The sequence below is a fragment of the Solenopsis invicta genome, chromosome 10 (assembly GCF_016802725.1).
Source record: "Solenopsis invicta isolate M01_SB chromosome 10, UNIL_Sinv_3.0, whole genome shotgun sequence".
Classification (NCBI taxonomy): Eukaryota; Metazoa; Arthropoda; class Insecta; order Hymenoptera; family Formicidae; genus Solenopsis; species Solenopsis invicta.
The window spans coordinates 18,990,713-19,017,233 of NC_052673.1; the positions used below are offsets into that span (position 1 = coordinate 18,990,713).

The 26,521-nt window shown below is 38.1% G+C and overlaps 2 protein-coding genes across 4 annotated transcripts in view; one reads left to right on the plus strand and one right to left on the minus strand.

Annotated features, from left to right (window-relative positions):
- Positions 1 to 26,521, plus strand: part of LOC105197653 (hemicentin-1) — a 245,057-nt gene that overhangs the window by 67,267 nt on the left and 151,269 nt on the right. The gene's annotated exons all lie outside the window — the stretch shown is intronic.
- LOC105197888 (neurotrimin) overlaps positions 1 to 26,521 on the minus strand; it is a 168,698-nt gene that overhangs the window by 45,343 nt on the left and 96,834 nt on the right. The window contains exons 3-5 of the mRNA XM_026131552.2: positions 24,284 to 24,491; positions 18,536 to 18,694; positions 18,257 to 18,385 (exon numbers count right to left, since the gene is read on the minus strand). Coding sequence (XP_025987337.1) covers positions 18,257 to 18,385; positions 18,536 to 18,694; positions 24,284 to 24,491 — 496 coding nt within the window. The remainder of the gene's footprint in view (positions 1 to 18,256; positions 18,386 to 18,535; positions 18,695 to 24,283; positions 24,492 to 26,521) is intronic.

Sequence of the window (26,521 nt, forward strand, 5' to 3'; positions counted from 1 at the left end):
ATTTTTTTATTTTTAAATAAGTGTCAAGAAAAAATGGATTTTTCTCGTAACACAACCTCAACGAAAATTGAAGGTGATATCTGTTCTTAATTGCGAACTAAATAACGATACCAATGATGCATCAATATTTTTACGTGCGAACATCAAGAATAAATGCATCATTTATTTGCAAGAGATAGAGTAAGACCGATAGGCGTCACCAGATCCTTGGTACTCTTGCGAGTACTTTTAACTTTTCCATTCTACGTACGTATCGGCGTTCAGTTTTGTAGCTCCATCGAGAGAACGTAAAGTCGAACGGCTGGCTTCTCCTGCAGGAGTGTACTTTATGGCACGTGCATTAATTCACTGGCTTGAAAAAGAAAACAGGAAAAGGAGAGGAAAAAAAGAGAGGAAAGGCCGACACGCCCTTCTCGTGAAGACATCTCGTCTTACTTTCTCCGTCTGTCTTTCTTTCTTTCTCTCTCGGGATTTGGCGCTTCCGATGTAATGTCATATAACTCTCGAGAGACGATTCGAAAAAACGAGCGAAATATTGTTAACAGTAAAAATTAATGTAACTTAAAGAGACATTTCGAAAGAAAAGAAGAAATATGCAAACGTTCTTCATAGACGTAGTAATTGCATTTTAAATGCCGTATCGCAAAGTAGATTTTACAATACGTATAACTGTACAAGTATAATGAATAAAAAGGTAACTATATATTTTTAAATTTACATAAATAAATGATAATATATTAATTTAATCTTATTGTTAGCAATAAGGCTTACGTTTTATAAATCATTACGCAGTAACGTATAAAATGCAAGTAGTGTTATTACTAAAACATAGTTAATTTTATTTATATGGTTTGTTGCCTGAAGGCAGTACGATGTGATAGAGGGTTAAGCAAAGCCAAGCTGTTTAACAGTAGAAGCCGAGATAAGAGATGAGATGAAAGAGATAGAGAAGCGAGCGTACGTATATATCGTAGCGCTTCGGTGCCGCTTCAAGCAGACGACAGTCGAATACGAAATCCTTTCCCTAATGCTACCACTGACTACTATCGATGATCGCCTGACGATCGCCCGACATTCGTCCCTTCGATTTGTCTATCGTCAATCCACGCAAAGCAGATTCGTCTTCGAACGCTTGCATGCGATAAACGAAAATCAGATGAAGAGTCACAAGATTTACGTTTATGCGAAATGCGTGGCTTCTCGATTCGATCACAAACAAGTCTTGTAGAGTTTCCGAATTTATCAAATTAATCTGAAGTTGCAGCATTCGTCGTATTACAAAAATATTGTAATATTTTTTTCACGTATTGTGAAAAGTCTTATGATGCAATGTTCTTATAATTCATCTTATAATTAATTTCGGATAAGAGAGGTAAATTATACATGTTAAATGACGATATGAAGAAAATGAGAAAATAGCGATAAATTAAACTTAATTTAAGGGTAGTTTTTATAATGAGGATATCCAATATTGTTATTATAATCTTCAATTTTCCAATAATTGAAGATTATATTGTTAGTATAATTCGATTATTGGAAAATACAGTAAGATTATAAACCTCAGAATATGTGGATTAATATTTCATAGATTCTAATTGCCTTTAAGCTATAAATGTGATTTCTAATATCTCTAATAAATTTCTAATAAATGTATTTTCCGAATAACCTGGCAAATGTGTCGAATGTTGATTGTAAATAATAACGTGATAATATATTAATATATGTTTTTATATCCTGTTTTCAAGCTGCGTTTAATGATACTTTCGAATTGTTTGGCAGTTCTTGTACGATATCGTTCAAGTGCCGTTTTGTCTAAATAGAGTTTTAGAACGGTCCTACGCGATTGCATCATGGCCGGGAGCGCAAATGATTATTTCAAAGATTAGTAATTACTTCCCTTTTCGTTTTACTCCCGCCAATCTTCCCAAGAGCCGTTAGACTTCCTTCGTTTCAAGCGGGGGTAGTAAGCGTGGCGGTGAAGGGAGGAAGAGCAACATCTTGCTCGGATTAGAGATTCGCGGGAAGGAGGGGTAGGAAGAAGCTGCTTGGGAATGAAGACAGTTAAGAGGGGATGAAGATGGCGCCGATGCCGTTGTAGAATACGTACGGGGGTTGGGATCGTAATGACACAGTCAAATTCATACGGAGAGAAAGAGGGAGACGGGGGCGGGGAGAGAAAGAGAGAAAGAGAGAAAGAGAGAAAGAGAGATGGAGACAGGGGAGAACCTCGGATGAAAAATTACCGATGATAACGGACGCCGGGCGCGGAAACCGCGCTAAATGATCGCTCGCGGTTCTTTTGTGCGATTTGTGGCACCTTTACAAGCGGGCGCTGCGCGGGGGGAGGGGGAGTGGCGGCGCCGCACTGAAAGGGGATCTGGGGCTCGCGAAACCGCGTCCATGAGAACTGCCGTTCGCTATCGCTATTGCCGGGATTTTACGAATTGTTCCTTGATGCAATATACGCGATAAGATAATGGCCGCGTTTTGAAAGTCGAATATATGGGAACGGCAGGGGTGATAAAGCGTAATTAGTTGGCGCATATCTCACTTCGGACACAAAGAAGCCAACGAATTACGTTAACGTTACGGTAACGACGTAACGGCGCCGAAAATGTTTTAATTGACGTTAACGTGGAAGAAGAGTGCCGCGCGCGCGGCAGGCGGCGAGCGGCGAGCGGCGAGCGGCAGACGGTAGCCCGCGCGCATACATCAAGTAAACGTACGTAAATTTTAGTATTCCCGACCACGGTACACAACGTGGCCCAACTCAAATTGGTGATGTGGCGTTGCTCGAAATAGAGCAATTAGACTATCTTAACCGTTCCCCAAACGGTAACGAGGTAATTTACGCATATTCTCGGTCAAGCCTGGCGTGCTACGGCTGCATTTCAGCCTCGAGGAGCGTCAAATCTCCTATATACTGCCATTCAACGTATAATAATTACACGACTATTATAACTTGCGTAATAATCTTTAATATAGAGATCTATCGCGAGAGAAAAGAGGCAATTGATCGAAAAAGTTGTTATCGATGTAATTATAAATATCGGAAGACGCAGCTAGGAAGGCACGAAGGAAATAACGATCTCTTTAGCGAAAATCGTCGGAATTTTTTGTAAAAATCGCACGACGTTCCGTGCGTTGCATCGAATTGAATTAAGATAACGCAGTCACGCCTGCTCGTGATAGTCTCTCGATCGTAGCTCGCCTTTCTTTCAAAAATTCCGTTGAAACGCTAATCAAGGATGGTGTAACGGGCCTAGAATATAAATTCACTTCTACCCGCAAATTTTCTCGCAGCCGTTTCCCCATCGTTGTTCCTCCGCTTGCCCCGCTTTGCGCGCGGCGCACAGCGTCCCAAGTATTCTTTCCACGCGGCTGCTTATCCGCACGGCGCTGAATTATTTCCCTCGTTTGCCGCCGCAGATTATTCTGTCAGTCAGCTGGGACTTAGGGCGAATGGAAGAAGGAGCCGCCGCCGTCGCGTCGTGTTGAAGGGAGGAGGTGGTGTGGAGCGGCTCGTCCCTCTACTCCCTCTTCTCCCTCTTCTCACGTACACACACGTACACACCTCTCGTCCGCGTCTCACCGTGGTATATGATAATTTTACGGTAGCCGTCTAGCAAAGTCCGTGACAAAAAGACGAGCGTACCCTCGGGCTCTCGGCCGCGAAGCACTTTTCCGGACGACGACATATTCGCTGATTCATCCGCTCAGGGCCAAGTCGCGAAGGTGAAGGATATGAGCGCAGAGAGAGAGAGAGAGAGTTACGTGTCCAGACTGCGAACTTATATCGACCGAATTGTACCGCCCGTCCCGATGGACGGTTATTTAATTGCCTAGTTAATGACAAAAGATTAAATTAAGGCTAACTGAATAAATACGTTGCGAGTGCTATCCTTGCAGATTCATCGACACTTTTTATTTTTTATCTTAAACAGCTTTCTTACTTTATAATTGCAATTATATATCTATTGAAATTTTTCAACTATTTATTAACGTTTATCATTAATTCTAAAATGATCAGTATTGAGTTTTCAAACAACTCTCTCTATTATTCTCTCTAAAACAAAATTCTTGATACAACGGACTTTAAGCTTTTTAAAGATCGGCGACAGGTAAATGGTCGCGGAAGTGTCTTTGATCGTCACGGAGAAAATCACCGTCGACCAACGTGCGGCGTGCAAAATCGACGGCAGCGTTAAAAGTCGTGGAATGATGAAATCGAGGGGTAACTTTTGTAGCCCAGGCACGTAACCTGTCTCGCGGTAGCGTTCGTTATCTTGGGTCAGACACAGACGAATGAATCATAAAGATACGCGACATCAAAATTACAGAACTGCGCGATTCCTTATATATCGAATTGTCATGATTGTTTCACGAACGTATGATCGATGAAGCGATATCAGTCAGTTTTATTTTATTCCGGAGAGTGAATTATGATCGAGTTCATTTATTTTTCCGCAGAAAGACGCTCGCACGATCGTAAAGTTTTAAATATAAAGAGAAAGAACGAGACGGTTGTTTAAATCTACTTAACTGTTAAACATTATTACAAAACTAGCGTGAAAAAGTTGTCAAAGTTTTTATAAATCTTAAAAATTTTTAGCAATAGTCAACTTTACTGCAAAAGTACGTTACGGAAAATACCTCAAGTATTCATGCAAGAATAATTAAGTAAAAATAACGTTTTCTTTTAATACATTAATTGACGTAGTAGATAATAGTTTGTGTTCGTAAATTATATCAGTTATGAATTTTTAACATTACAAAAATACATGTTTAAAAATTAATTGAGTGACGTCAGTAATATGGTTAAAAATATTTTTAACTCTACGTTGTAATTTTTTATGTGGTAATTGCTCCTTTTTAATTTCATGAATATATCGTATTTCTTCTAAATATATCGTAGCATGACAAGTTAATTACTTATTTTATATAAAAATAATTGAATAACAATGTGTTTATTATGTAATCTCTAATATTGATTTTTATCGTGAGGTTGAGAATGCCATTGTTATGTTGAAAAATATGTAAAAATATTTAAATAGTGCATTTATTCTCGTGCCACGAGTGTTCCAATTAGTTGAAAATTACTTTTTGGAATTTAGTCGAAACGTCGAGGAAAAAGACTCGTCGTATTATTTGAGTAAGAGCTGTAAGAGAGATGCGCGGTAAAATCCTGCTGCTGTGCCGGATCATGATCGAATTTTAGGGACTTTGACGTTGTAAACGCATCTCCGGCAGAGGATTCGCAGTCTCGTTGCGACAACGCGTAAGAAATGTAGTTTGCCCGAGTGGACAATGACTGCTCGAGTAGTCGAGGCACGTATCGGGCGCGTCCGGGAGGGACATCGCAGGCCGCTTCACTCTCGACGAGGACGAATGAATCGAGAGACGCTTGACATTACAATTATCGGATAAACGTGGCGCGGGCAGCGTTGCGTCCGTCTTAAGCCAAAGAAAATGGATGATGGGGAGGCCCTGTTGGAGGAGCTGCGGCGATTAGCCAAGAGCATTCCGTGATTTATGACGCCGAGACAGACAGAAATGACAAAAAAAAAGGAAGAAAAGAAATGAAAGAAAAAGCGTTTTGATAGAATGAAAGTATCCATCCGGAGATATAACCGATGAATTCGGCATTCACTAGATAAGAAGTGGAAGAGGAGCGGCATGGCGCGGCGCGGCGCGCGGCGTGGCGCGGCGCGTTAGCAGCTATTGTGCAACGCAATTTGTAGACATCGGGCGCTGCGTTATCGAAAGCTAATAAATCATTAAGCTCCGACGCGGGAAAGCGTAGCCAGAGCTTAAGTCAGAATAGCTCTTATCACGTAATATCGGATTATAATGTGAGACGTATAATTAAACTTCAATGTAACCTGGCGCGCTGTACTTTGAAAGCACCGCTTCTGTCGTTGACATCGCATCCATGGAGGACGCGAGCTCTCGTATACGCAATTGTACAAGCCACTTTAGCGTGTGTGCATCGGGAGTCGATGTATGCCGCGTTAAAGGCTATAACGAGTCCTCGTGTGGCGCGATAATTACAAGCCTCGGGTACCCGCGGAAAGCACGCGCGGATTGCGTTATGACATGATTATTGTAGCCCGCCCTGCCAGCAATACAGTATAACGTGCAATGCCGTGCAATACACTCCCCGGCGATATGTCACGTCGCGCATCCACTTTATACGCAATTACAACGCGTTATAATTTGCCCGTGAAAACATAAAACGATATAAAACGTTTGACTTGAAAATCCCACGCGTCGAATCGCGTGACGTTACGCGACGACAATAAATATTATTTTTCTTTTGTCACTTGAACGCTAATATAACCGCGTATACGTTGTTATAGTTTCACCAAATTATTTCCTCCTATATAATCCTTTAATAGATGGTTCGATACACGCAAGTGTAAATTTTGTACATTTAACTAACGCAATTCCATATCTAAAATAAATTTAAGATTAAGATTAAAAGTGGACTTGATACAGTCTGTATATCGAGATAATTCATTTTTGCCCTTGGAATATTTATGATGCACGAGAAAAGAACTCGCACTATTCATGTGCAAGGAGATTATATATATATACTGTTTCTCGGTACGCAGTCTCCGCTATACTCAACTACCAGGGTCAAAGGCTGATAAAGATCGTTATAACAATTATACACGCATGAGAGCGGATTGCGTTATGACATGATTATTATGGGTGGGCCCTAGTCCGGTGTAACGGCACGGTTACAATACACTACCCGGCAATACGTCAAGCCGTACGTCTACTCCATGTGCCGTTGCATACTGGCTACGCGACATGCAACTGCTCACCCTCTCTCGTAGCGCCGGGCGCCGGGCACCGGGCGTCAGACGGAGAGAACGAGAGTCATGCGATGAGAGACCGTAGAGACGCGGGCTTGGCCGTGCGATGAGGAATGAGGAGGAAGCTAGCTCGACACACGACGGGCAAATTTACCGTGTACTTCTCTCCTCGTGCTTTATATTTTTCTACATAATTTTGATTACGTCACCTGTGCTTTCGGATACCTCTACGCAGGTGCATCGCCCTTAGAGTGCTTAGAGATCAAAATTTTCAAAAATTTCAAAAATTTTAATTTAAAATATATGTAATTTATTCCTTTTCTTATTTAATTAGTTGATGAAAATTTAGTGTTTAATTTATTACTTTTTGTTTGTTTCTCCTAAATTTTTATATGGGTCAGCTGCGCATACTCGTTCTTGGCCAAGAACAAATTCTAAACTATAAATCGAGCTGTACGTCATAGATCGTCATAGATGACGGGTGATCACAGGTGACATTTTCTATCGCTACGCTAGTTATTACATAGGTGACGTAATTTAAACTTGAATCATCTATACAACAATATACGTTCGTTAGTTTAAAGATAATAATTTTGGTTACGCTAAGTAGTGAAGTAATTCACAAAAGTCACGAGATAATTAAATTGTGTGCGCTTCAGTAATCTAGTTACCGTCTTTAACTACGTGAAAGTGCCACGGTACACGGTGTGCATCGCGCACACTGCTACACGGCCTCAAAATTTAGCGCTATTTCTCCAGAAGGAAAACTACAATGTCATTCAATGCAAAAGCATCGGAGTGTCTGTATCTAATGCTCTTTTATTTATCTTTCTCTTATATTTATTCTAACGCGAAGAGCAGTGACGTCTCGCGCTGACGTCTAACTAGGGAGTTGCAGCACTTCCCATTCGCGCCGAGTGCGAAGTGAAATGTAGCCCGTTCGGAGGACTGAAATGAGAAGATATTGGCGACCGGGGGCGTGAATCCATGAGATTTTATGGTTTTATCGCGTTAACGGTATCTTCTCAAGGTGGAAAATAGCACTCACTTTGTATGTGCAACTTAGGAATTACTCTCAAGTACACGTTGCAGTCTTTCAAGAATAGAAATATCGCCAAAATCGGAAGGAAAAGCGCCTCGGAGCAAGAAACATTTCTTTCGCGTGAAACAATAATAGAAAAATTGTTAATTGAAGAAATTGAAGCTGAGCACGAACAATTTTATCAATGCGTTTCGATTCTATGAGAAACTGGGCGCTAGCAGCGGTACATATTTATGCGTGGATATGCGTGGATGTGTGTATAAGGTAGACGAAACGTGGGCTAATTCGCGGTATGCAAGCTCATAAAAATTCAACGCCCCTCGGAATTCATACGCGTCGTCGCGTCCCGCGTCGCGTCGCCTCGCCTCGCCTCGCCTCGCCTCGATGCGGTGCAGTGTGACCGCATTTAAAAAGGGCAAACAAAAGCTGCATCACCGGCCACCAGTAGCATCGCTGCGTCTCGGTTTCCCCTTGAAGAGTACCTACGGCTGTTTCGCTTATTCTCGAATGTGCGACTCTAGGGAGAATTATATGCGACGGAATGCATTGTCCGCGCGTATTTCCGAACGAGGAGACTACGTTACCTCGAGATCAAAAACCAGACTGCTTGCTCCGTTGTAAAGACGAAAACCGAGCTTTGAAGCTCAAACCCTGGAAAGTGACACGGTCGTATACTAGTACATGTGAAAGCGCATAAAGAGCATTGCGCAATCACAATTAATTACGCAGAAATTGCGTTTACTTCAATAGTATTCCTTAATAACGTGTACCTACTGATCTCTATTCACTTGTTTATTAATAAATACGCCTTTAAGCGTATATATAGTTTACGTCGTACGTCCTATAGAATCTCGAATATAAATCTATACAATTATTTATTAAGTGAAATAGGAATATGGACTATTATCTTTATACTTTTTCTTTTTTATAATAAAAAAAAACTTTTTTGCACGTCTGTTAAAAAATGTAACATTTGATTTGTGCTACAAAGAATATTCACAGAGAGAGAGAGCGAGAGAGAGAGAGGACGATTTTGCTAAAAATATTAAAAAATTTAGGTGATTACAGATCTGAAAATAATTTTGTTAAATCATGAAAATAATTATGTAATACAATCAAGTTGGTTGCTAAAATGTCAAAATTTGTTGCAGCATTGCTCATCATGCTTAAATATTCTTTATAATTATTTTAATTGTCCAACGAAATGATTTTCAGATGTGTATTTAGCTAAATTTTTAGATATTTCAGAAAAAATGTTCTTTCCATGTTTGATTGTCATAAAAAATTACAAGGAAAAATTTTACGATATAATGAAAATATTCAATTTAATAAGCTCTTCAGTTTGAACCAAAAAAAATATTTCACTAAAGTCTGATTTCGTTTAATGTTCTTGTATGTGACTATGTCAAGAAGACACGAATCATATAGAGGATTCGCACACCTTTTCAACGAAGAGCTGCTCGACGTGCTGAGATCAAAAACACTGTTTCGAGCTCTCAAGGCTTTTCAACCTCGAGCTTTCGAGCTTAACTACCATGCGCATCACTATGCGTACTTCACCGTCACGTATCGCAAGAACCATAAAGACCGGAAACAACTTGTCGTTTGCCGATAACTTTAAAACTCAGACTATAACTTTTAAGTACGCCAATATAATTAATACGACAGTTTAATTAAAACTTATTTGTTATATGCAACGTAAATTCTTGTTTTCTGTCATAGCAAAGTTTTCTTCTTTTTAATGATCTAATCTCTATCCGTTATTTCCAGACATCGATATTATGCTTACAAGGAAAGAACTTTAGTTGTGTACTTAGTAACTTAAACTTGAAAATTAGAAAAGATGTGTCATGTCACGCAAAGCCACTTTCGTTGTCACATTATCATGATTATTCATGATAATATGACAGTTATGATTCACAGTTAAAATCTCCTTTGAAATGTTCTTTTTTCAGAATGACATAAATTTTTAAGGAAAATGCACAAGTATTAGATACGTTCCGCGTTATTTCTCCGTAAAAATAATTCTTCAAACGTGACCTCGTGTAAACGTATTTCGCGAGCAACACTGAATAGTGCGATGACTGCCTACAGCCTGATATTTCATGTTACGTACTCGCTTATGACTCCACCGTAGATGTAAAACTACCTTGGCCGTGCACTCGCTCGCTCGCTGCTAAATATAACGAATGTTAGTCGACGAGTCGTGTAACATCTATCTAGACGCGCGCGCCTAAAATCATTTTACGTTTGTCGCTCGATCGTTTCGCTACGTTCGGTGAACCAGAAGTGATCGGAACAAATGTGCTCGTTCCTGCGTAACTCCGTGAAGATACTTAGTTGCAGTTGCGCTGCGAGTGCAGCGTGTGGTTTATCGAGATAATGTGAAAAAAATAGATAAAAATAAAAATTAGAGGACATACCATGATGCCACCGTAATCTCTTTGATCCTGTTCGTTGAAAAAAGCGAGGAGAAATAAATCTAAATTGGATCTTGTAAACTTCAACTTTAAGATTAATTTTTTCTCAAGTCGTTGAAAATAAAAATGAAACTGGGTTACTACAGCCGGAATTTTAACTTTGATCGCTTTTCGCGCGCTGTATATATACATGTACATCGTGTCACCGCCTATGCGTCTTTTTCTTAGCTACGAAGACGTCTCTTTGTTCCTTGAAAGCATGTGGCTAGGATTCGCGTCTCTTTCTATGTATGTCACTGAGCGCTTTGATATGCTGTGAAGGTAAACAGTGGCGGCTTCGTCTGGCAGCTTTAGTGTTCGCACGTGGTGAGTGAATTTCGAGGGCTGAAATATTTTATTTATCGTCTGTACGCGCGCGAGCGAGCGAGAGAGAGAGAGAGAGAGAGAGAGAGAGAGAGAGAGAGAGAGAGAGATATGTAATCTAACTTTACACCAACTCAAATGCTTAATACACGTAACTTAACTTTAATCCGTGGCTTAGTTATGAAGGCATCTAGCATTGAAGCTTTAAAAATGATTAAAGGCGAGCCAATTACGGCACAGGGAAAACGATTTCACTTTCCAACGAAAATCGTCGCTTTATTCGCGCGAAATGCGTTTATTATGCTGAATTTCTTTTATAATGTAAAAATGTAATTAATTCATTCATAACGTTAATTCCGAGCATCTCACGAATACGTGAAGTCACTTTGTGAAATCAGATTGACTCAAAAGGAATTTTTTTATGCTTACACGTCTCACGTGACACTTTTTTGATATATGCCGATTATTATATTTAAGCGCCTTACAAAAAGAGAAACGAGAGACGAAAAATGTAGAAATAGAGAAAATAAAATGTATTTGAAGGTAAACCCTTAAATTCACGATCCAATTTCACGTTGGGACAAGTTGAAATACAAGTTTTTTTTCCTCCCTAAAGAAATTCTCTATTTTTTATATTTTTATACGAATTTCATACTTTTATACTAAAAATTAAAACACACTTTTATTCGCGCGGATTAATTTCGCAATTTGATTTTCAATATTTCTCTCAAGATAACTGCGTGGCGGCGGGTTTCCCCATGCTGTGCCTTTTCGCATCGTTCGTGCACACGGGGTGCACCGATGGAGGAAAAGAGGCAAAGGGAGAAAGAGGGAATAGGCCACCGAGACACGTTAATGAGTTTTTCGAGGGACGTGCCGGGCGCAGAGACGATCGACAAGAGGCGGGAATTAGAGGTGCGAGAAAGCCACGAGGTAGGGTCGTTTGGCAACAAAGAAGGAAAGAAGCGAAAAGTCAGGATAAAAGAGGGAGAGGGAGAGGGAGAGAGAGCGAAAGAGAGCAGTGAAATCGAGAGAAATCGGGATGGGAGGGGAGGGGAAGCCGCTTGAGATCGATTCCCCAGTTTTAAATTTAAATAAATGCCAGCTCGCGTAGCCGATAAGGCCCTACCTCGCAATAGACGCGCGCGAACCCCTCTCGTTTTAGTGGCAATCTTTCTTTCCACACAGCCGCCACGTACCTACCAGCCGACTTGCTTGCACGACAGAGTCCTGAGAACATCTCTTCGGTAAGATCAATATCATCGGAAGATTCGATCGTCATTACGCTAATACTTACACTTGCTCAAGATTTTCGAGGCGTTTCCCGTCTCTCGATAAATGCGATTTCAATAGATGCAGGCCGTAGAAATATCAAAGGCAAATATGCTACTTAATTTTTACAAGAATACCCGCCCGCTCGACTCAAAATTATATAGCGTTCAAAAAAATAACAGTAGCTTGATTTCTATTTCAATAATAATTAATATTTTGTGAGAGAGAGAGAGAGAGAGAGAGAGAGAGAGAGAGAGAGAGAGAGAGAAAACATGCGTGTGCATAGTAATCATGTAACGTCATGTATTTTTATACACGATACATATTGATCTGACTGACGCGAGTCTGGAAAGCAGAAATGATAGAAACGACGATCTGTTGCGAAGTAACGATTAATTTTAAATTTATCGATAGATTCGCGAGGGTTATGAAATCGCATTTTCGTTGGTTGGAAAAGCGGATGATTTCCGCGCTTTACTCGGATAAACCGAAATCAATGGATTCAAATGCCGATCTGTAATATCGGCGCCCACGTGGCGTACGCTCCAAGCAGAATTCCAATTTCCTCGGGCGTCGGACAATTAAATTACAATCGACAAACACGATAAGCACGATCGTTCCGATCAAAATGGATGTTGCGGGGTAGCATCGTTTAAATCAAAATGTCCGACTTTTTTTCGAAAAAAAAGGGACAAATAAAAACACTGTCCCCGCGCCATTCGTCGATGTAGATCAATACTCCCAGTATCGTGGAGGCTAAATCTTGTTTCATCGGAGATATCGTACCCGTTAATAGTTCCATGCATAAATAATGCTGTAATTGCCACTGTATAATGCTATAGAAGTTGTGCATTTTTTTTTGTATGAGGAGAGTCGTAAATATTGAACAAATTTTCTGAATAAACTCTTTTTCCTCATACTAGATTTCTCGTTAAAAATCGTTTAGTGTACAAGTGCGAAAGAACGATAAAAACACGTTTCGAAAGACAATTTTCTAAAACCAACATTTAGTTATTTGCGAGCGTACATTCATCTCTCGCACGTAATCGAAACAAACAGTATCTTGGTCCAGTTTCTCGACTATTCGGATTAGAAGAGACGACGCAAAGTTAATAATCGTATCCGAATCAATCGTTCCTTTTTTTTTTTTTTGTACAACGAGTTTACATTCCAAGTGGAATTTGTTTCCATTTTACTCCTTTTATTAGCGTAACATGTATATTTTCTTAAAAACTTTATTCACTAAGATTACGAGGAAAAAAAGAAGATAACGAAATCTGACGCGCGGGCAGAATTCAAAAAGAACAAAGTTTTTCGCGATCGTACGACAATTACCGACAATTGTCCCTGGTTCAGCAGTGGGGCGTCCTATTTCCTAGCGAGGACTTTTAACAGCGGCAATAGCGACGGCCACCTTTACGTAATTCCGTTTCCGAGTTTGCAGGTGGCTTAATTTTTGCCGTAACACGTCTGTCGTTGCGCGCGCTCCGCTTCGGTGCGTCCCGCGGAGATACGGCACGGATTTTTCTCGTTGCTGATTTTAATAACAGATTGCTACTGGAGGCAAGGGAGGGAAACGCAGGGATGTTAGCGCCGGAACCCGAGGGACAAGGAAAGGAAGGCGAAAGAGAGAGAAGGATCGCGCCTGAGTCACTGCTTATACGTGACTACGGCGACGACGCCGCCGTCGCTGCCGCCATCTCCGCGCTGCCCCTTTCGCCACCCTCGATATAAACCTCCCCTCCGCCACCCTCCATGCTGCATTCTCTGCAATGTTTCGCCGTTACATTCTCTACAAATGCGATACCTATACCCACCTACACGAATGGCGGACACGTTCGAATAAATTAAAACGATTCTTTCCGTGACCTGCAACCTCATTTCACCTACTGTGCCGTCTGTGTGACGGGGGGCATCTTTGGCGACGGTAAGAGCGATAAATAAAATTAGCACGACCCGTGACGGATTGCACCAGTACTTTTGTACTACGTCTACTCGCGTGTCAATAGTTTATCGCGTCACCGTTTATTGCAAATAGATCGAGCCATTTATCGCGTAACCTCGCGAATGAAATGTATTGTGATAAACGATTGCTGCTTTTTTCGTAAGGATGAATACAAAAGCATATATATTAATAAAAATATATATAACAAATTGTATTTTTTTAATATATATATATATATATACACATAAAACAATAATAAATCGGAAAAATGGCGAAATGGATTATTTATTTACGAACTGTTGTTATTGTTCACTAATGCCGAGTCCATTTCTAAAGCATGTTCCACACATTTAAAAAAGTTACGCTTTGTACAATAAAAGCGGTTATTTGCACACTTGTGCTTTTGCATCTTCAATTAGTGAACTTGAAAAATTAAATAAATCGAATAAAAATAAATGTAAATCAAATTAAATAAGTCGAATAAAAATAAATGTGAAAGCTAAATAAAATGAAAAACTGAGTTTTTTTTAAACATTATCTTTATTTAATTTCGTTTGCACTGAAAATTTTTTGGCACACAAGCGATTTCAATTAGAATTATTTGGTACGTTGTGAGCAAATTTAAAAAAAATCAAAGGTTGAACGTTTCTGGAACTTTATTCAAAAATTCTAGTTTACACATCCGCGTTTCTTAATGGAAATTTATGCAGAACGCGCTACACGTAATTTCAGCTTTCTCCCCTTCATCAACAAGTCCGTCTGTCCGAGTCGGAAATGGTGACTTTATCATCCTAAATTCGCGCTAACTAATGAGAGACGAAAATTATATTCTTTAGCAGGACGTTATTTTGCCGGAAATGATATTCTTTGACAAGACACGCATATCGTTTCGCATACTCAAAAATTAAAGTGTACACGTAAATGTGCACGCTCCGCGTCATTATAATTGTCATAAAGAACTGGTTAAAGTTAAAATTGTTAGAGAAATTCTGAAAAAGTACACGATATAAAATATAAATAATTCTTTAGCGTACGATAAAGATATGAAGTTTGACTGAAAGAGACAAAATTTTTTAATTAGAGTTATTGTAACTCATGGTGTAAAAATTAAAATCGTCGACGGGGTATATTTGCGAACGTCATAACTTTGTAAGATTACAAGTATACATGTGATACGTGAATTAAGTACCGAAATATATATATGTCATATATGTTTTCGAATATCAACACTTGCAGAATATTAATAATGGTACCAACGATACAATGTTTGCTTTTCTGTTAACTGTATTAATGGATGCAACAAGGGAGTTCAATTGTGTTTGCTGAAATTACATTTGCCGGCAAACAAATGCGATACTGCGATCGCATTGGCGTTCCACGTATTCGAGGATGAAAATATTTCGCGAGACGTCTGCAGGCGTGACGACAATATGTTTGACGATAGCTTTATAATTATTGTATTACAATATTGTCACGTTGTGTACGTCACGTTGCCGACGCACAAAGTTATGAGGGATGAAACAGCGGCAACAGCAGGCTGGCCGAGATGAAAAGCGTATACAACAGTTTTTCTGGCCGTAAACTTGTAATGTCATCAAACCAAGGATCGCCGGTAGATGGTTGTAATCTGTCTGACCATTTAATTAATCTCCGCTTAAACACGTAAAAACGCGCCAAGTGTTACCACCTAGTTGCAGCGCTTGCGTTTTTTCCATCTATTAAAAATGTGTCATCGCGATATCGTCTAATAATCATCGCGAAGGTACTATCGATTTATACACCCTAGCATATATAAATCGTAATACATACACCGCTTGACATATTCTCATACTAAAACACTTGTATCGAAATTTATATCTCTCGGTAATATTTTGTACATTGATGGCGGAACAAAAAAAAATTATACGGCTATTTAAAAAAAAAAGAAAAATTTTACATATTGCAAGTGAAACGTAAAAATTCACCTTGCAAAATATTAACCTGGCATATACGATCGATTCCTCGTTACTACTAAAATTCGTGCCGATGTTATTGACTATTGGAATATTCTGCCGTGATACGCAAACAAGTTATAATATGAAATGGCCACGGGTCAATGAAAGAGCCAATATTAAAAGTGTTTCTTTTGAATGAATCAGAACGATTGAAACGAGAAATTGGACAACACTGTGTACCGTTCGATGGAAACTATACATTACATTTCGCAATAAATACTATACGTGCTATTTTACAACACATTTTCAGATTTTAGCTAACAAATATTAGTCACTGTATAATCTCCGACGCTCATTGTTCGAATAAATCTATTTGAAAACAAGAACATAATGAGATATTAATAACTCTCATATATAATGATTCAGTATAAATTTAATAAGTAAGATGATGGCAATAATGATGCAAATTGATTATTACTCTCTTCTCTCTCAACTATTCAACTTCTAAAATGATTAGTAAAGTATTAGCAAAAAAAAAAAAAAAATCACGTTTCAACATCCCCATATCTGTCCAATTTGCCATAAACTTTATTCACGGTGTCACGACGTGAAACTTTTTGTAAAAAAATAAAATGCGTCTGGAAGTGAAGATTCGCGAAAGACACACAATACGAAAGCGGTTTCTGCCAATTTCTTACATAATTTCTCGTTGACGATGATGAGATATATACAATCGTGAACAAAATTATTGCATTACTCGATCGTAATTTGACTTGAAAAGAGCCCGAGGTAATATTCGTTGACAAAAGGTTTTGCCGGTTACACAGTCGCAAATAGAATTAAAGGACGCCTAAAAGGATAATCCGTAGCATATCCGCGTCGAGAGCCGCGGCAAATACATCTGCCTCTTTCTTCATCTCTCTCCCGAGCAACGTCTCAAGCAAATCATAATTACGACGTATCTCTTTCTGACGCTGCTGAATTAATTAGTTTTAGTTTAATTATATGGATAAATCATCATTCCGTTTTCTCATCTGTTCCCGCAAGATCTCCCGTGTGCAGCTCCGGATTGGCTTAGATCTCGCGTGGAAACTCGAGGGAGCCGTCTTAAGAATACGAAGATTATGTTTTGCATAAGCTCCGACAAACTTCCGCTCCCATCGCTCTACACTCTCTCTTTGTAGTCGACTTAAAAGGCGGATGCAATTTTACTTTACGGATAATTAATAATTAAATATCGTGGAGCTCTCAAAGGTAGCGCCATACAGCACGGGATTGTAATCGTCCTTTCTTTATCGAGCATCGCATAATGCGCATGTTTTATTTTCCTCTTATACTTGTCTCGGAGAGATTGAAATGCGTACCGCTTGATAACTTTTGCATAATCGATCTTTCCAGGTCTTTGTGCGAATGTAAGCAAAAATCTGTATATAGACGCGAAAGGACGCCAACGGATGATATAGCCATTTGGAGACGCATCAACAGATACGCGAACGGAAGCAAAATGAGTGCGGTGGTAAGGGAAACCGTGTCATGGAGGAGCTACGAGGAGGAGAGGCACGTGCCCGGTATTTAGGAGAGGCAGTAACGTAACAATAGGCAAGTACAGGGGTGGAAACGGTAATGGTGTGTCGCGGTTCGCCCGAGCTTACTTTTATGTCTCACCAGGGAACCTGTGCTGCCGTCTCTTTTCTTCTCTTTTCTATCGTCCCCCTTGACACGCGCACTCACACATGATTGTGACTTTCAACGCCTCTTTGGCTGCCTTTCTACCGTTGTCGTTTCTCATTCTCTCCTCCCTGTCTTTATCTCTTTCTCTCTCTCTCTCTCTCTCTCTCTCTCTCTCTCTCTCGCACGCTTATTTTAGCGCAGCGGGAAGCAGCCTAGAGGTGAGAGATGCGCGGTAAAGCCCGCTTTGTCGTCGGTTTCCTTTCTATGTTATTAAATTGTATGTGTTGTGGACCCTTTTCTCCGAGTAGCGTACTGTACCGATGTAGCGCAATGCCGCAGTTGCCACTTAGAACTACCTCACAGTTGCAGCAGTCTATACCTTATTTGTCGGCAGGTACCTCTACTCTCTCGAGAAATCTGCTTGCCCGAAATCTGGTTATGCTATCCTTTTCGGATTTTTCTACTTTTCTTTTTTTCTGTCTGATGACTTTTAAACAAAGATATGTTTATGATATTGGAATTTTTGACTAATCTTTAACCATTTTTTTTTTAACAAATTAATGTTTGACGATTACTATAATAAGCTTTGATAGCTTAGATAAGTAGAAAGTACGAGTTTATAAATTTATAAATTTAGGATTGTCATACGAGACTCGTCAAAAGAGATGCTATAGAGCAATGCTGATACATCGTATATTTTTTATAATAATTTCAAGTCACGATTTCTCTTCGTAGAATAAAGTGAGAATGGCGCGTCAATCTTTAAATAAGCATAGAATTATACTTACAGTCGACCGATACTTTGATCTGCTTGCTAACCGTCGGTGGTATACCGTTGCTGGCGATGCATAAATACGCGCCCATGTCCAATCTCGAAATCCGCGCCATTTCCAACGTTTCGCCCTCCCATTCTGCCACTGAAATCGCGTTCAACACTCATTACTCGAGAATCGATCGTAGTCAATTATTTCTCATTCTCACACAATAACATACACTTTTAAGAGAGGATTAATGTATAATTGTTTTATTTGTCATGCCATTAAATTTACAATTATATACGTACGTACCAGACAATGTTTTGTTGATCGAGATCTTGGTACCGTCGTCTCGTTTCCAACGAATGCTAGGCGTTGGACTTCCGGTCGCCTTGCAGGTGAGACTGACATTGGCACCCTCGCGAACGATCGCATCCGATGAACTTTGCGAATCGTCAATATTCGGCGGCACTATATCAACAAAGATAGACAATTTTAGTCAGGGGACAATTTTAGCGACGATACAACATTTATAAATAAGATAGGAAATGAAAGAGAGACACATAGATAATATATGTAGCCAAGTAATGCAGTTGCGTGAAAAAATTCAAAGGGTCATTGTTCATTAAAAATCAAGCGTATTAACAAGAGGTATTGTAATATTAAATTAAACAGAGACAGCACTTTTGTACGTAATGTACATATATTACACAGATACATATATTTGCTTAATAAATTTTGGCGTTCTCTCTCTCTCTCTTTCCCTACATATAATATAAATAAATATATTACAGAAACTCGCATTTTGTTTACATAAAGAGATAAAATGTATAAATCAGAGACAGTACAGTGATCGATTATTGATAACTCTTTAATTGTGCCAGTCGACAGTGATTATTGCGCATTTCACATTTGTGTATATTGACTACATCGTCACTGGTCTTGAATTAAACGGCTAACGGCCACGTGTGCGTGCGTACGCGAGAGGCGTATAATTCAATTATAGTGTCGTCGTGGTAACGAATAATATTAGTATATGGACATACGTCGTCTGCAACGTCGACGTTGATCAACCTGGAAATGCAAGTAGCTAGGATTGGTTGACATGTTTAAATGGACAAATATCGCGCTGCTTATATGCGAATATGACATAGCAGTCGAATTACTCATCTTCTTCGTATACTAATTAATCAATCAATTTATAACAATCGATATATTAACGAAAATACTCACGGGCTTAAATGTATTTAACATGTTCGATTGTTATTACAAACAACATATCGCCTTGCATCGAGTACCTAATCTATTTTTTCATTTTTCTCAATTTGATAATATTTGTAGTTTATGTTATTGTAATCATTAGATCTATCTTACGTTTCGTGTAAATAAAATGCATATTTTCGAAAAATATTTTCAGATAACAAGAATATATAACTTTATATTTATCATATTATAAATAATTGTTCTCTCAGTTATGATTCCGAAAAATAATTTATTTCGCTATTATAATATATATGGACAAACAAATATCTATTTTAATAATCTAATCAAAATAAAAATTGATTATGTTAACACACAATATAAGGTATTGTCAAATTTAATCGCATTGTACTGCAATAATGTTTTATTCCACTGAGACTATTTAAGAATAAGTCCGCCGCTCTTTAGCGGAAGAAAAGAAGTCGAAGAAATCTAGAGCAACGTAGAATTACAAAATTATGAAATCTTAGGACAGGTAAAAGAAGCTTTTTCTCCTTGGACTTAAGACTCAAAAGTACATTGACTTTATAATAAGAATGGAACTACACGCGAGCGAAATAGAAAACAAAAAAAATTTATTAGAATAAATCGCAGCAGATGATAATTTTCATTAACAATATGTGCTGAAATAGCAGACTTTGTACAGCACTACAAGTAACCAATTATTTATAATTAATTAATTCAGAACTCTCGAAATTTAAACACCATTAAATTAGAAATAAGCTAATAAGAGTCAGCGCGAGTAAAATGCGCACAATCACACGTATTAATATACAACCGTTTATTCATTTCTATTACAATCGATTCATTTTGTACTGATGACGGCTAGATATTTTGACTTTTATTATTTATATTGACGCTGAAGATTTACGCTGAAGATGCCTCCAAAGTGAGTCGAAACGTTTGATTGTATTGCAATAGAATATATATCAGAAAATTGAAAGGGAGAGAGGGGGGGGGGGGTTAAAAGTTATGACAATGGGTTTTGAATATATGTGAGATAAAAAAGATATTCTTTTATATAATAATATTTTATATAACTTTATATAATTGAATGGTCGTTTTGCCCTAATTACGCTTGGTAATGAAAATTAATTCGAATAGAATTAATTGCAATTTGCAATACATCCGAATGTATCTCGACACAATACATTTTTCACGTATTGTTCTTTGCACAGTTTTTTTTATGTGATCATTATAAAGGGGATTTTTTTATATTGTTCGATATAATTTACATTGATACAATGATCAATTGGATAAAATAATGCAAAACATTAATTTTTAAGCAAAATTAATTTATCTTTTCCATAATTTTATAATATTCTATTAAATACAAAGGCGATCATTAATTGTTTCACTACAAAACGCTTGATATCTTACATGGTCTAACTTTTGACCGATCTTCGAACGAGAAGAAAATCCACTTTTTTGTCGACCTAGAACCACGTGGTCACCGTACGCGGAAACGTGGCCAATCCTATGAATTACCGCAGGTGTCCGCCGATATCCTGCATTAATGCTAATGCGGGGTGTTACCGAATTGTTGAACAAGGGCAGATTGAAGGCGCGCGGGGAGGGTGCGATCCGCCCTCACTCTCGCCATTCTGCACGCCGTTATACTGCAGTCGCGTAACGGTCTGTTGATGCATTATTCAAGCGCAAACGCCGCCTCTGCCGCGCGCGTGTTGCCGCGCTGTTGTGCGTTAACTTGTCCTAAACTCCGGCAGCACAACGTTCGGGAGACGTCGGAGGAGAGTGAGAGAGAGAGAGAGTGAGAGAGAGAGAGAGAGAGAGAGAGAGAGAGACAGAGAGAGACAGAGAGAGAGAGAGACAGAGAAAGAGAGAGATCGTTCGACGATGCTCACTGGAGTCTTGAGGGTAAACGCGCGCAACCACTCTGATATTTTGAACGTGCACAAAAATATGCGTTATGTGTGTGTATCACGCATCTAAATATCCAAATATTGACAATTCTAAACAGAACACCGTCGCTTTTTCGTCAGATTGCCAGCATTTCTTTCGGGATATCTTTCTAACAGAAATAGAAAATGTCCCTTCTTTTGGGATAAATAGAAAGTTGAGATCGCGAGTTTCAATTCTTTTTAATAAGCAACGAATTTCTAATTGATTATAACGCTATTTTAATGCTGATAAAATTGACAATAAAGGTTTTAAATTTAAGTTTGAAAATTTTGGGACAAAACGGTTTCTTTTCGTGATGCAAGAAGATATAATTGTAATGAATTGAAAAAGTTGTCATTGTTGTAATACTAAAACGTTGTTTTGTTTCACCGGAATATTGTGATTAACATTCCGAAGAGGAAATTATTCTGGAATGATTATTGAGCTTCATCGTGAATGAAGTCATTGTAAGCTGTGGATTACTAATTATAGTATACCCTTAGGGAATCTAATGTCATGTTCATATCGTATCCAACAATATACAATATGATACGCCTCTTGACTGATGTAAGCCGCATAGTTTATGCGCTTCGTAACTTCATTCACGGAGAATATAGCGTAAAATTTAGCTACAGAGCATATTTGGGAGAAACAAAAATGTTTTTCTTATTGATAATTGTATAACATATATTACAGCTGTATTTTAAGATATATCTATAAAAAAATACACAAAATTGTGAAAAATATTTCAAATAAAAGTAATTATTAAAGAGAAATGTTTAAAAACAAAAAAAAGTTATGTTATTATCTGTTAAAAAAAATTAAGTATGTTATTTTGTTTGTCCTATATTATAAAATAAGATAAACTCTTAAAATAAAAAAGTTTTTTGTTGTTATTTAAAGTTTAGAAAATTGTTCGTATTAATTTATGTGTCATCTTGTAGATATGAGACAATATGAAGAATTGAGGAATTTTCAGCAACTGCCAAAGACAGTGACACATTGTTTTTTCAATTTTGTCGCTCTTTTATTAATTAAATTTTATTAATTAATTTGCTTTTAAATCAATTAAATAGTAGTTCAAGTTTTTGCTTTATTTAACGAGATGATAATCGAATGAGACATCGCGTTTAACGATATATCGACAAATCGAAAAAGAGATTGAATAATTAAGTAGAAACGGAAACAACAGACGTATAATACACATATTATAATAAATATCAGTAACCTACATCAGAATATGTTATCTAGTTACGAAGTTACGCTAGATCTATTGCGAGGATTATTTCAATATTTTAACAGCATGGTATTTTTGCGGAATTTTAAGATCAAGTTAATTCTTTTCAAGTCAAATCTTTTCGATTTATAAGATTTGTTATACACGTGTATTAAAATGCGACACGATAGAAAAAATGATTTGCAAAGAATATTTCGAATTTTTTGATTTTTTGTTTTTTTTCATAAAAAAGCTCTTTTAAGTAGAGCAAACGTAGACAAGTCGCACATCATAGGTCGTACCGCAATTAACCATTGTCTCTGATAAAGCTGATAAAGCGAATTCTACTTTTCTCCCACAAAGAAATCGTTAACCAGCCGGCTATTTCGTAAAATGACTCGGGCGATTATCTCGTGCGGCAAATGTGGGGACAGATAATACCTAAATGCATTGGCGGAAGCTTGTTACGCGCGATGTAGTCATGGCAGATCGCCATTGTGTCGGATGCTCCATCGGCATTATCACGAAGTGTCGAGAGAGTACCGCAAGGAGATCTTGCGTGTGTTTGTGCAACGGAGAGCAAGAGTCCCGTGGAAACAATTAATCTAGCCCTCTGATTACTCCACACCAACACATCCGTCCCCTCATCCCCGGTATCATTGCTCTCGCTTCAACGGTGACTGCAGCCGAGACGTCAAAACTCGAGATATTAATATGTTCTCTCGGCTGGCAGAGGAACGGTGCGGAGCGGCGCGGCGACTGTCTCGAGATCTTATTGATATTTCCTCTTCTGATTTAATTATTATAACTCTGTTGTACTTTTCCATGCGAAATTAGCGGAATGGGGAATACTTTCGCTCTCTAAGCATAAATCTGTTTAGACGGCTGCGATAAAATGCTTATGATCCGTTACAAACTTCGTGACTTTGGTAAACTGACTCTATTATGGGAAATGAGATTTATTCGAAGTATCTAATGGATTCACAGTACGATAAGGTCGTAAATAACGATCGACTGTAGCATGTTCTCTGCTAATGGTGCCGCAGAATTAACGTAAAACATGTGAGATGGTTCTTTTTTCGAAAATAATAAAATACGGTATATTATAGCGAGAAAATAAAATGTTAGTCAATATTATTTGTTAGAAACCTTTAAGAAACTTACAGTGTATGTATATAAAAGATATTAATACTTTTTATTTTTTAAATTGCTTTTAGCAGATTTTAAGTATATATATATATATATATTATGTGTATAATTCATTTTTAATGAAGGAATTGTAAGAAATGTAGATGCAGTAATATGTATAATAATATAATCTAATGTAATAACGTAGTTATTCTTTCCTGATTAAATTATTGTAATTTTAATTTGATAAATCCGAAAACGAGAGAGATCTTCTTGAATATCACTATCAATTCGCAAAACATATTTTTAATCTTTTCTATATAAATTGGAAATTTTTGTCATTGATATTAGGAGTAATATGAAAATATATTGTTCTGGGATGAAAGTGGCTAACGTATTTAAAACTCTAAAAATCTACTCTGTATTATCAAACGATAAGAAAATATCATTATTTTTTAGGATAATGTTACGAAAATATTAAACACAGAGATGTAACGTTAAGCGATTTTAACATTATACAAAAAGCGATATGTGGCATAAGCAGAGCGCCTTACCTACGACGTGTAGATAGCCATATTGCGTTTTGGCGGCAGCAGTGTTAATCTGGCACATGTACTTTCCCTTGTCCTCCTCGTGCACGTCGTTGATATGTAGGAACCAGGTCCTGTGCTTATCGTGCGACACGGATATTCTGGGGTTCCTGGTAATAACGTGATTCTGTACCGTCAGGATAGCGCTCTTGTCGAAAAGCATCCAGGCCACCTGAAACGAGATGGATATCGTATTATGCATCGTAAACGCAGTTCATGTATCGATTACTACAAAGTTGCTGTCCGTTCTTATAATGATATTTTGCAATATCATTCCCATTAAAAGTTATACGTGCATTTATAAAACGCGTCATCTTTTGCTCTATTTTCTCATTAACGTTTAGATCTTGAATAAAGATTTTACAACTGTCACGAGAACGGTAGATCACGAAGATATAAATATATAAATATATATATATATATATATATATCTTTTCAGTTTTTAGTTGCTCTAGAATTCAAGCAGGTTATGGAGAATAAAGATGTATAGTAACGATATAAAGAAAAGGAAAGAACAAGGAAATATAGAAATGAGATTCGCGAACGAGACGGATGATCAATGATGCTTTCAAGCATGGAGTGATCTACAAACCTACTATGGTTATAGATATTCACCAGTGGGATAAATCGCTTCGGGACTTGGAGGGCATATGTACTAACGTGCAATGTACGTATAGATACATTGTCCATATATATATATATATATATATATATATGTATGTATGTATGTATGTATAGGTATATATACAGATAGATAGCACTGTGATATGCACTTGATGTTTTATACGAGTAAAGTTTTCCAAGAGCACACGATGACGCAGACGAGTAAAAAATGGTTCCCGAAGAGAGAGCTCAATCCCATTTCTCTCGTTAAATGACCGTTTATTGAGAATCCGGATGGTTGCATTCTGCATAACTAGTTGAATAGCGTCGATTGTTATTGTCGCTCGAAATATGTAAGTTTGCCATCCTCTTCCGAGGGAGAGAAATAGAATAAGAAACTGGAGGCGGAGATAAGTAGAAAGTATCGCGACAACGGGATACGGAAGTATCTCTGAGATATTTAGCCGATTTTCCCATTCACGTCGAAGAAAGTGAAGGCCGAAGAAAGGTAACAAAAGAAAAGACGGCGAAGAGGGGGGATAGAGAATAAAGAGAATTCTGATCTCTCATTCGCTCGCTGCGAAAAGTCCCTGGAGAAATAAGAAGGGCAGCTAGTTCTTTCTCTCGAGCACGAGAAACGTTGCACTTCACATAGCCGCTCCCTTTCACAATGTGCAAATGCGCTGTTGTACAGACAGGCTATATCGTGATAACTCTCGGCGTCGCGACGCTAACTCGTCGTGTTCGCGAGAGAACTTGTCAGAGGTGCGCGCAAAAGTAAAAGAGAACCGGCTCATAATTTATCATAAACAATTATACTGTAATTAATATAAATAGAAATATTGTAATTATAATATGATTTACAGAAAGAGAGTAAAAGATTGTTTTTTTTTTTCAAAATGCGTGCCTTGAAATACCCAAGAGAGTTCCAAGTCTTCACGGTGAAGCTACATATACCCAAGCGGATTTACCTTTTACAATCGATTAATGCAATAGGAGAAGCAAGTTCTTCTACGGCCGTAAATCTCGACGAGCATAACTATTCGCTTCTGACTCGGAACTCGGATCGTTTCGCAGTCGTTTCTCGCGTCTTCCGACCGTAACCGAATTTTCGTCCACCATTTATCCAGTCGCTCTTGCACCGGCGGCTGTCGGCGGTTATCTTCGTAGAGATATACGAATCTCGGCGGGGATTCCCAGCCGCGGCGCGGCGTCGCGTCGGTGGGATTGCACGGATACCGAAAAACGTAGTTGACACTTTCATCATTTGCCTTCCCGCGTGGTAACGTATCAATTGTTCAAATTTTACGGTGATGATCTCGCGGTGTGATTTATATGTGATTTCTTTTTTTTAAATGTTATTTATTCTAGTTTATTTTTTTTGAATGTATTAAAATATAATTCTAGTTGTATTTTTTTTCTATTTTAGAGATAAAAATATACAGCTGAATTTATTTTATAAATAACCACATTAAAAAGTAAAACGAGATTGTCTGCTTTGTACATAAGTACATTAAGACAATTTCGCGCGGTCATAAACCAATTTGCGAAATTCTACTTTGAGTTAATATAATACATTTACCTTATGTTATTTGATTA